Source organism: Girardinichthys multiradiatus, chromosome X (genome assembly GCF_021462225.1).
Source record: "Girardinichthys multiradiatus isolate DD_20200921_A chromosome X, DD_fGirMul_XY1, whole genome shotgun sequence".
NCBI classification, from domain to species: Eukaryota; Metazoa; Chordata; class Actinopteri; order Cyprinodontiformes; family Goodeidae; genus Girardinichthys; species Girardinichthys multiradiatus.
Genome location: NC_061817.1, coordinates 9,476,758 through 9,489,329, shown reverse-complemented (window position 1 = coordinate 9,489,329; position 12,572 = coordinate 9,476,758). Strand labels below are relative to the sequence as shown.

The 12,572-nt window shown below is 40.0% G+C and overlaps 1 protein-coding gene across 1 annotated transcript in view; it reads right to left on the bottom strand.

The window, feature by feature from the left end:
• The window catches only part of LOC124863186 (unconventional myosin-XV-like), a 79,945-nt gene that overhangs the window by 4,728 nt on the left and 62,645 nt on the right, over positions 1–12,572 (bottom strand). The window contains exons 55-63 of the mRNA XM_047357454.1: positions 12,288–12,361; positions 12,086–12,168; positions 11,868–11,998; positions 10,699–10,793; positions 8,189–8,266; positions 7,919–8,015; positions 7,644–7,804; positions 502–635; positions 159–292 (exon numbers count right to left, since the gene is read on the bottom strand). Coding sequence (XP_047213410.1) covers positions 159–292; positions 502–635; positions 7,644–7,804; positions 7,919–8,015; positions 8,189–8,266; positions 10,699–10,793; positions 11,868–11,998; positions 12,086–12,168; positions 12,288–12,361 — 987 coding nt within the window. The remainder of the gene's footprint in view (positions 1–158; positions 293–501; positions 636–7,643; positions 7,805–7,918; positions 8,016–8,188; positions 8,267–10,698; positions 10,794–11,867; positions 11,999–12,085; positions 12,169–12,287; positions 12,362–12,572) is intronic.

The following is a 12,572-nucleotide window of genomic DNA, read 5'->3' as shown; positions in this document are numbered from 1 at the left end:
GTATTTCTCTTGTCTTTGATCAGATGTTTGCTCAAATATTGAGATAGGTTTTAATCTAAGGGAAAATAGTCAATATATAGAATCTAGTCTACAAAAACTTGCTGCTTTATTTTAGCATTAAATGGGCCGGACACATTCACAAAGTCCTGATGTCTTACCGAGGAATTGTGCACGGGCCTGGTATGGGTTTAAGGGCTGGACGTACTGCATGTGCTGTGTTACCACATTCAGCCATTGTTGTGAGCCCTGTTTGCTGTAGAACTGTGAGGGGACACATTCCTGCACCTCGCGCCTAGATACACACAAAAACATTCAAAACAGGCCTGGTGTCAATGTTGGCAGCAAATGTGTATTATTAGATTAAACGGGTATCTTAGCTTGAGCTTAGATCAAGCCATACCAATGCATTAATAGGCTTTTATTCATGAGTGAGCTGAATTTCTTTAATTTATATAGAAGGAAATTACTGACACTTAAAAACAAACTTAGGAGTATATTTACAGGGTGGGCAGGTAGATGGCGTCCTTGGCACGATGCTGTAGGGCGGCCAGCCTGGCAATCTGTTGCATATGCTGGTCACTGGGCTTACCCTGAGGAACTACACCCAGCAAAGCCTTCAGGTAGTCTGGTAACACCTGGAAAAGAGACAGAACTGAGTGGTGGGAAGTCTCCACAAGGTATTACAGAAATCTTATCTACAGTCACAAAAAGTTAGTGTTGCTTCGGTGTGTAAGTTTGCCAAAACAATGTTGGATTCCATAATTTACTCTGGTCCCATCCCTGATCTGACCAGTGACGACATGTTTAGCCGCATGTTGTCATTCAACCGCTGGCTGTCTAGGTGGTGTCTAGAAAACGATGTGGGTTACGTTGATAACTGCCGAACATTTTGGGGAAAACCTGGTCTGATCCGGAGAGACAGCATCCATCCCACTTTGGATGGAGCTGCTCTTCTTTCTAGGAATCTGGCCGAATTTATTAGTGACAACCCAGGGTTCAGACCAGGAAGCAGGGTCGTAGTTTAATACTCCTCTCTGCAGCTTCTGTACTGCTACCCACCCATTACCCTATTAAGACAGTGTCTCGCCCACGGCCAAAATTGAATAGGTTAGAAAATAATCTAAAAGGAGGAAATCAGAAAAATCTCATAAACATAAACACAACTCAGACCGAACAGAAAAATAAAACAATTAAATGTGGCTTACTGAACATAAGATCTCTCTCTTCAAAGACATTGCTAGTTAGTGACCTGATTTGTGACAATCAGATTGATTTATTTTGCCTCACAGAAACCTGGCTGCAGCAAGAGGATTATGTTACTATAAATGAGTCAACTCCAACTAATTATTAAAATTTTCACATTCCTCGAAATACTCGGTGAGGAGGAGGAGTAGCAACCATCTTTCGGTCGGATTTATTGATTAGTCCCAGACCAATCAATAGCTACAACTCTTTTGAATATTTAATCCTTAGTTTTCCTCATCCAAATTGCAAAGCACTAAAACCTCTTCTGTTTGTTGTTTTGTACCATCCACCAGGCCCTTACTCTCAATTTTTAGATCAGTTTTCAGACCTTTTATCTGATTTAGTGTTAAATACAGATAAAGTTATAGTGGGGGATTTTAACATTCATGTTGACACTGAAAGAAATAGCCTAAATATAGAGTTTAATGCTATCTTAGACTCAATTGGCTTTGCTCAAAACATTAACAAACCTACCCACCTTTGTCTTCATTCTCTGGACCTTGTGCTGACATATGGCATTGAGTGTAAAGACATAACAATATTTTCTCATAACCCTGTCCTGTCTGACCATTTCTTAATAACCTTTGAGTTTAATTTAACCGAGTACTCCACACCTAAAAGAAAATGTCATTATAGTAGATCATTATCAGACGATGCTGTAACAACCTTTAAAGAATCTGTTCCACTTTTAATTTCCTCATTATCACTGAAAAGCACAATGGAGGGCAATAATTCTGTTTCTGCCCCTTCACAAATTGATTCTTTTGTTCATAGTGTTTCTTCATCATTGCGTGATGCATTAGACAATGCAGCCCCATTGAAAAAGAAGGTAATCATTCATAGGAGGCTAGCTCCTTGGTTTAATTCAGAGCTGCGTACTTTAAAGCACAATGTTAGAAAATTGGAGAGAAAATGGCGCTCTACACACCTAGAGGATTCCTACTTAAACTGGAAAAATTGCCTACTGTTATGTACAAAAAGACACTTCGCCAAGCTAGAACAGCTTATTTCTCAACATTAATAGAAGAGAACAAGAATAATCCTAGGTTTCTCTTTAGTACAGTTGCTAAACTTACACAGAGTCATAGCTCTGTTGAGCCATCCATTCCCTTAGCTCTTAGCAGTCATGACTTTATGGGATTCTTCTTAAATAAAATTGATTCTATTAAAAAGAAAATCTTTGACATACTCCCGAAGATGATTACTTCATCCTCAGCAAGTGAGACAACATTGGAAATAACTGCAGAACCTGATCTGTGTTTGGACTGTTTTGATTCTGTGGAGCTTCCTGAGTTATCAGAAATATTAGCTTCATCTAAACCTTCAACTTGTATGTTAGACCCAATCCCAACCAAATTATTTAAGATAGTGTTCCCTCTGATTACCAGCCCCATTTTAGATATGATTAATCTATCTTTAGTAAATGGATATGTACCACAAGCTTTTAAAGTAGCTGTAATTAAACCTTTACTTAAGAAACCTTCGCTTGATTGAGATGACTTGAAACATTTCAGACCTATATCCAATCTTCCATTCTTACCTAAAATTCTTGAGAAAATAGTTGCTAATCAAATGTGTGAGCATTTACACAACAATGACCTGTTTGAAGAGTTTCAGTCATGTTTCAGAGCTCATCATAGCACTGAAACAGCTCTGCTGAAAGTCACTAATGATATTCTTATTGCCTCAGATAATGGACTTGTGTCTGTTCTGGTTCTGTTAGATCTCAGTGCTGCATTTGATACAGTCGACCATAATATTCTCTTAAAAAGGCTGGAATATGCTGTAGGGATCAGAGGAACAGCGCTAGGCTGGTTTAAATCTTATCTCTCTGACAGATTCCAGTTTGTTCATGTAAATGATAAATCATCTTTAAACTCCAGGGTAAATTGTGGAGTACCACAGGGTTCAGTACTTGGGCCAATTCTCTTTACTTTATATATGCTTCCAATAGATCAAATTATCAGGCAGCATAGGATACATTTTCACTGTTACGCTGATGATACTCAGCTTTACTTATCCATGAATCCTGATGAGCCCAACCAGTTAGATAGACTACAAGCATGTCTTGAAGACATAAAAACTTGGATGACTTTACATTTTTTACTTCTAAATTCAGACAAGACAGAAGTTGTCGTCTTTGGACCGGAGTCTTTAAAAAAGAAACTGCTTAGTCAATCACTTAACCTGGATGGCATTAAATTGACCTCCGGTAATAAAGGAAAAAACCTTGGTGTTACTTTTGACCAGGACATGTCATTTAAATCCCATATTAAGCAGGTTTCTAGGATTTCCTTCTTTCATCTCCGGAACATTGCCGAAATTAGAAATATTGTATCCAGGAGTGACGCTGAAAAACTAGTCCATGCATTTGATACTTCAAGGCTGGACTATTGTAATTCTTTACTATCACAATGTCCACAAAATGCAGTTAAATGCTGCAGCAAGAGTTCTGATGAAAATTAAAAAGAGAGATCATATTTCTCCTATTTTAGCTTCCCTTCAATGGCTCCCTGTTAAATCCAGAATAGAATTTAAAATGCTCCTCCTCACATATAAAGCCCTTAATGATCTAGCTCCATCATACATCAGAGATCTGATTGTTCCATATGTTCCTAACAGAGCACTTTGTTCTCAGACTGCAGGTTTACTGGTGGTTCCTAGAGTCTCTAGAAGTAGAATGGGAGGCAGATCCTTTAGTTATCAGGCTCCTCTCTCGTGGAACCAACTCCCGGTTTTGGTCCGTGAGGCAGACACCCTGTCTACTTTTAAGGCTAGGCTTAAAACTTTCCTTTTTGATAAAGCTTAGTTACAGTGGCTTAGTTTATCAGGGATGGAGCCTTCCTCCCTCCCTGTTGGATGGAGTAAGGGGGAGTCAGGTTTAGCCTAAACCGGCTCAGTTATGGTTGAGGTGCAAACACACCCTCCATTTCTGCTACCTGTATTACCCCTTCTCTTTTCCAATGGTTATAATCAGTCTGACAGAGGGAGGTATCCCAATCCTTGTGGTTTTTAGTATAACAATAACCATCAGAGGGACCCCTTGTGGGGTGCCTTGTGACGACATTGTTGTAAATAAGCGCTATATAAATAAATAAACTGAAACTATCTGTGTAGTTATGCTGCTATAGGCTTAGGCTGCTGGAGGACATAATGACCACTTTCACCTTCTTTGCTACATTCTCACACTACTCTCCAATTTTGCATTATTTGCTGTTATTTCAGCTTTTAACTTTGTTCTCTCTTTTCTCTTCCTAGAAGCTACACCTGGCCTGGCTCTGTGTCTACTTGTGACATCTTTCTGGAGAGGGGCATTGTCCGAGCTTTTGCTGGCAACAACTTAATGCTCACCCTCTACCGATGATCCACATGGCCCTGTCTTTTAGTGTTTAATCCTTTCTCTCTCCTACAGGTCCTTCTCAAAATATTAGCATATTGTGATAAAGTTCATTATTTTCCATAATGTAATGATGAAAATTTAACATTCATATATTTTAGATTCATTGCACAATAACTGAAATATTTCAGGTCTTTTATTGTCTTAATACGGATGATTGTGGCATACAGCTCATGAAAACCCAAAATTCCTATCTCACAAAATTAGCATATTTCATCCAACCAATAAAAGAAAAGTGTTTTTAATACAAAAAACGTCAACCTTCAAATAATCATGTACAGTTATGCACTCAATACTTGGTCGGAAATCCTTTTGCAGAAATGACTGCTTCAATGCGGCGTGGCATGGAGGCAATCAGCCTGTGGCACTGCTGAGGTCTTATGGAGGCCCAGGATGCTTCGATAGCGGCCTTTAGCTCATCCAGAGTGTTGGGTCTTGAGTCTCTCAACGTTCTCTTCACAATATCCCACAGATTCTCTATGGGGTTCAGGTCAGGAGAGTTTGCAGGCCAATTGAGCACAGTGATACCATGGTCAGTAAACCATTTACCAGTGGTTTTGGCACTGTGAGCAGGTGCCAGGTCGTGCTGAAAAATGAAATCTTCATCTCCATAAAGCTTTTCAGCAGATGGAAGCATGAAGTGCTCCAAAATCTCCTGATAGCTAGCTGCATTGACCCTGCTCTTGATAAAACACAGTGGACCAACACCAGCAGCTGACATGGCACCCCAGACCATCACTCACTGTGGGTACTTGACACTGGACTTCTGGCATTTTGGCATTTCCTTCTCCCCAGTCTTCCTCCAGACTCTGGCACTTTGATTTCCGAATGACATGCAGAATTTGCTTTCATCCGAAAAAAGTACTTTGGACCACTGAGCAACAGTCCAGTGCTGCTTCTCTGTAGCCCAGGTCAGGCGCTTCTGCCGCTGTTTCTGGTTCAAAAGTGGCTTGACCTGGGGAATGCGGCACCTGTAGCCCATTTCCTGCACACGCCTGTGCACGGTGGCTCTGGATGTTTCTACTCCAGACTCAGTCCACTGCTTCCGCAGGTCCCCCAAGGTCTGGAATCAGCCCTTCTCCACAATCTTCCTCAAGGTCCGGTCACCTCTTCTCGTTGTGCAGCGTTTTCTGCCACACTTTTTCCTTCCCACAGACTTCCCACTGAGGTGCCTTGATACAGCACTCTGGGAACAGCCTATTTGTTCAGAAATTTCTTTCTGTGTCTTACCCTCTTGCTTGAGGGTATCAATAGTGGCCTTCTGGACAGCAGTCAGGTCGGCAGTCTTACCTATGATTGGGGTTTTGAGTGATGAACCAGGCTGGGAGTTTTAAAGGCCTCAGGAATCTTTGCCAGGTGTTTAGAGTTAACTCGTTGATTCAGATGATTAGGTTCATAGCTGGTTTAGAGACCCTTTTAATGATATGCTAATTTTGTGAGATAGGAATTTTGGGTTTTCATGAGCTGTATGCCAAAATCATCCGTATTAAGACAATAAAAGACCTGAAATATTTCAGTTAGTGTGCAACGAATCTAAAATATATGAATGTTAAATTTTCATCATGACATTATGGAAAATAATGAACTTTATCACAATATGCTAATATTTTGAGAAGGACCTGTAGACATGGCGATTGAGCTTTACTGTAACTAACTCTATGTGCTCTTTTTCAGACTCTAACCTTGAAAACTGGCTCAGAGTTTATCTGTTCTTTCTTTCTAGGTGAAACAACTAAAGGAGCTACATCCATTAACATTTACTTCTCCTTCCCATAGAAAGTACTCCTGGATCAGTGCTTCTTTGTTCTCTTTGTGTCTCTGCTCTGTTCTTTCTCTCAAACCCCCAGTCGGTCGTGGCAGATGGCCACTCACACTGAGCCTGGTCCTGCTGGAGGTTTCTTCCTGTTAAAAGGGAGTTTTTCTTCTCCACTCTCACTACATGCATGCTCAGTATGAGGGATTGCTGCAAAGTCAACGCCAGTGACTGTCCACAGTCTCATCCGGGAGGAGGGAATGCTGCAAGTCACTGACTGAATGCAATCTGCTGGGTTTCCTTAGATAGAAAAACGTTTTATCCAATTTGAATAAATAACTAACTGACTGCACTGTTCAATGGTTAGGACTAATTGGAATGTATGTACCTGATTGTTGTGAAGTGCCTTGAGACAAAATTTGTTGTGAATTGGCGCTATATAAATAAAACTGAATTGATTTGCAAGAACCTGTTCAAATAAGAATGTTCATAAGTGGTGTTAACTATTTTTTAATTATGTTGTTTTTTGGACAAGTAACTTTACCTTGCTGGTAACATTAAGTGGTGTTGTAAATAAGGGTGAACCCTCTGCATCCTGAACTGAGTAAAGATTCGCAACTTTATAAAAAAAATAATTAATTGCAAAAATTCCACTCTAAGGCCAAAGTGTGGTGACTGCCGTATGTATGCCCAATTTACACTATAATGCACATGTCTCTCAGTGACGATTTATTTGTATACTTCCATCCTTGCTTTAAACTGAAGGCTGATGGATTCTGCTGAGTAGTGTCTGCACCCTGGTTCTGTTGTTACTTTGTGTGTGCCTGCTGCAGGCAGGGAGAAAGACCACCTCCGAAGCCATGCCTTTAGAAGAGCTTTACGTCTCTTCTAACTTCTCTCAGTCCATTAAACAGGTAAATATAACTAAAATAATAGCACAGATGTTTCATTCATTTATATGAGGGATGACTTTGTCAGCTGACTTGCTTAAACAGAAACAGGATAAGGCAAATAGGTGGAATGGGGCTCTGGATGGATGGATGGATGGATGGATGATGCACTATGAACACAAATTCATTTTGTTTAACCAGTTTGAACTGAATTCAGAGCTACGTCTTGATAAGGATGAGCTGATAAAAAACTCTGGGTACTGTCATGTGTCGATGTGAATTATTGTAACAAAGGCTACAAAGCAATGCTGTAGAGGTAAATATTAGCCGTTGTTCAGCTTAAACAACAGCAATGTACCTGGTTGTAGTGCATGGTGACATAAAGCTCATTGTCAAGTTTAAGAGCCAGACTCCACACCACTCTTCTAAACCACAGACTGTAGTTGCCGTCCACTGGCTCCGCCTCTGTGGCGATGTCCAGGATGTATTCACGCTTGTTCAGGGGACGCACATTCTGACCTACACAAGAGAGCAGCCCCTCTATCAGATCTGTTCCCATGTCCTGTGCAGCTGTACAATGTGAAAAGTGTTGGAATTTGAGATCTCCCCTATAACAACACACCCCCCGTTTACCTCTGTGTGTTACCAGAAAGACTGCATATTCATCCAGAGCCTCCAATCTCTGCAGTCCCATCTCCAAGCAAAGCTCCTCAATCACATCCAAAGCAACCTGACATAAATAGGTTAATTAACAGTAAGCAATCCTGTCATCAGTCATCACAAATTTAATGCATATGTTGTTTTTTCCTACTTTTTACAACTCTACAACAGTCTAGTTTGTCATTTTAAAATCATTACAGGGTGTATTGTCACTGGTGCTGCTTGCATCTGAGTTACACTCACAGAGCATGTCTTGATTTTCAAGTGCCTCTCAATCCCACCTGGAAGCAGGAAAAGTTGTCTCTTCGAGCTCCGCCCAGCCTGCACATAGACAACCAATCAGAAAACACCCTCACACAACAAAGCAACACTTTGTAAGCGTTATGTGTGAAAAAGCCCTCTGTAAATTGCCTGTCATGTATTCAAATGAAACACAAAGGACTAAAAATATAAACATTTCTAATAATAATGAGAATAAATCAGTCAAATGGCATTCTCTTTTTCTGACTGTGCTGGGGAATTACTCCAGACATTGTGCACATTGTTTGAATGAAAGCTTCTGTTGCTCAATGTTCAGCAAATTCAGACAGGCCCTGCTTTATGAAAGGGTATCAGTTACACTGATACCATTTTATTTCTAAGAGAATGAACTCTGACAAATCCTCTTTGCCAAAAGCAATGTTTAGTTTTCAGCACTGTGTTCAGATAAGTTGGAAAGTTTTGATTAGATCTCCCACCTTTAAAGCAGCCACCTTTAAATTCAAGGCTGTTAGTTAAAATTAACATTCTCCACGTTAAAATCAATTGTCTCCACATCTGAAAGATTGTTGTTTTTTTAATTATGATATCATGTAATAGTATTTCTTTTTTGCTTGTTAAATAATTTATGATATTGTTTCTTTGACTGTATGTTTGACTGTATGTATGCTTTAATGCCACAAAATGGCAAATTCAAATGTTGTCATAACCATAAACTTCAATATATTTTATTGGGATTTTATGTGATAGACCAACACAAAATAGCACATAATTGTGAAGTGGAACAAATTATGTTTTCACAAATAAAAATTAAAAAGTGTGTTGTGCATTAGTATTTAGCTCCCTTTACTCGGATACACCTTTATAAACAAGCAGTGCAACCCACTGCCTTCAGAATTAACCTTATTAGTAAATAGATTTTCTCTTTGGGTAATTTATTATCAGTAGATATCTAGTTGTTGGGTGAAGGCCCCAGAGGTTTGGTAGAGAACATTAGTCAGCAATAAGAAGACCAAACAACGTAGCAGACAATTCAGGAAGAACATTTTAGAGAAGTTAAAACCATGGTTAGTTAAAAAACAAACATTGTTCCTGTCCGGATCCACAGGTGTTTCTGTTTGGTTCTCACTTGTGTTAGTATTTGGAATGTTTTGGGTTGTTTATTATCGTCATCGAGGTTTTTCCATGTCCCTCATCTGCTTCTTCTCCAGCTGCACTGCATTCCTCTTATTAGTCACACCTGGTTCGTAGTTAAAAGCCTTTCTGTTTCCTTACCTCCCAGAATCTCTGTTTATTATAGTCTGTTTGCGATTGCCTGTTTCTCCAGTGTGAGTTCTATTCTTGTCGGTGCTGCAGTTTCTTTGCAGTGTTCCAGTGAGTTTATTTCCTTGATTCTCGTAAGTCATTTTATTTATTAAATCCCATCTGCTTCAGTTCTGCCTGCCACTTGCCTCTCCGCATTTAGGTCCTACTACAGAATGAGACACCAGAGTCCCAAACTTTAAACAGCTCACACAGCATTATTCAATCCTTTCTCTAATAGTGGAATAAGTATCGAGCAAACATACCAAAACATATCCTTCTACCTCAACTTGCAGGCATTGACCAGCACTGTTCAGAGAAGAATGATTAATCTGGAGGAGATGCAGAGATCCAAAGCTCAGGTAGGAAAATCTGTCAGCAGGACAACTATTAATTATGCAGGCCACAAATCTGGCGTTTGTAGAAGAGCTGCTGTAAGAAAGCCATTGTGGAAAAATAAGCCATAAGAAGCTATGTTTGCAGTTACACAAAAATCCTTTGGGAGAACAGCAAATATGTGCAAGAAGGTACTCTGGTCTGATGAGAGCAAAACTGATCTGGTATGTTTGGCAAAAGACGAACACTACAGATCGCCTTGAACACAGCAACCCAACAGCAAAACATGGTAGTGGAAGTATGATACTATAGGGATGCTTTTCTTCAGCAGGGGTGGGCAAGCTAGTAAGAGGTAAGTGGAAGATAAACTGAGCTACATCAGCAAAAACAGGGGAATCCTGGAAGAAACCCTGTTAGAGACAGAGAGTTGAGACTGGGTGGAGGTGCACCTTCCAGCAGGAATATGACCCTAACATACACCAAAATCTACATTGGATGTTAATAATAATAATAATAATAATTTTAATAATGTTTTAGAATGGCAAAGTCCAGGTATAAATCCAGTTGAGAACCTGTGGCAAGGCTTCTTAATGTTCACAGATGTTCTTTAAATACTATATAGCACCAAAAAGTGTCCATATGTCAACAATAAAACATTGCTAGGTATTTTGGACAAAACAACTTCAAAGTCAAGTTATTATTCATTAGAAGTTGCTTTTTATATTTTACATCACACAGCAATATTAGTTCCAGTATGCCAGTCGTTTCCTTTTTTATCTCAGTACATATTTCTTAATATATAAAGTATATACGGATTCAAAAACAATTGACGGGGAAATTAAAATAAAGAAACTTACCAGTATAGCTTTGATCTCCATACTGTTGGGATACTGAACACGTCCACCATATTGGAATGTCCTCTTCAGATTCTCCTGACAAGCCTTGGCAATACCTGTCAATTTAGACCAGCAGGCAGTAAACACTTTAACACAGAACTATGGTTATCCTCAGACTGTTGGCAAAGAATTTATCAATATGAAATCAGTGGGGATGTTTCACACCCTATTAAAACCACCCCCAGGTCTCCAGGACCTTTATGATCTCTCAAAGGCTGCGGGATCGTAACAAATTTGGGAATCCCTGTTACAGTGGGAACACAGGCATGGCCCTACTGTGCTCTTTGAGCACGTCAAAATAAGTTTTTGTCCTATGCTTTACCAGGTCTCCATCCATAATGCCTCTTGCCTCGGCCATAAGTAACTCATCTGTATGAGATCCGCACTATACAACTATCTGCATATTTCTTTTGTAATGGGAAGTTTCTGCAACTCCACGATCAGCTTTTGACTTTGTAGGGACAGACACAAGGATTTTCATCAGCTTATTTTCGTATCATAAGACGCCGCAGGTGAGGAGTATGTCTTCACAGAGTGCTGCCCACTACAGAGTGTGCTGTTCTATGCAATAATATCAATTTGATGCAGCGCTCTGTGGGCATATTTCAGAGAATACAGTCAGAAAGAAACATTGACACAAAACTTACATTGTTCGTCTTTTTTACGAATCACTCTGGGCTGTTCACATGTAGGCTCGTGTATAGTAGTCATGCCTCCAAGAGCATCACAATAAAGTTCTTGGATCACTGTCAGCTGGGTGTGGGCGCAATGAGGTTGACATGTAACCAAGCCTGGCCAGTCATCCTCTAGATTCTCTGATAATGAAAAATGGAGGTCCACCCAGGTCACACGCCATCGTAAAACTACCACTGCTGCTACCAGGCTCCTCTACACAGCACCCAAAATATCCTGTCACCACTATAATACACCACCACAAGCTTAATGTGACATCGGGTTTATTCAATGGTCAAAACAGTTGGCAATTCTCATGCTACATTGCGTAAAAGGGAGTCCGATGCATCCTTAATTCATACCAGAAACCTCCAAATCTCTGCAGAGACCATCCATGTTTCGGTTGATTTTTAATTTTGTGCAGTCTTAGTCTGGTGTGATGAAACTCTAATGCATACCTTGGTATGGCATCCCAGGGCTGTCACAGGCATCCTGCAGGAACCTTAGCAGAAATGGCTTCATGACATCGGAGCAGCGATGAAAAGCTGTTAGGATGTACAGCAGCCTCCATCCTCTCTGGCAACTATCCCTGTGCAAAACACACACATGACTACATATTTACAGCCACTCAATCATCCCATCACTGACAGTAACCTGTGAGTACTGGAGGGCTTACTGTTTGGAACTGGTGTTGGTAGTGACCTGCTTCATCACTTGGCAGTAGGCTTCATCCTTTATCAGGCCATGGTCGCTACTTAACTGGAGTTATGAATGAATCAATGAATATATGCAAAACTATGCAATGATGCTCAAAAAAACACACAAATACAGTTTATTGAGAATTTATTAAAACAAACATTCGGCTTATGGGTGTGAACCTTTAGTATAGTAGCGAGCAGGTCCTGCTCAGTCTGGCCTTTCATTGGAAAGTCTCCCATAAACTTCATAATGGCTGGAAATTTTTGAAGCAAATAAAATAAGCAAAACATTAGTTATTCAGCACCTGTAAAGAAAAAAATAAATCAAACATTCTTCACTAAAGACAATATTGTGCCATCAGGATCGGAGTCACATGTGAAAACTTGGATGATTTTGTCAGGAGCCAGGCAGCAGCATTGTGAATGATTTTCAATCATTCAGGGGAGGTATTGCTAAGGCATGTG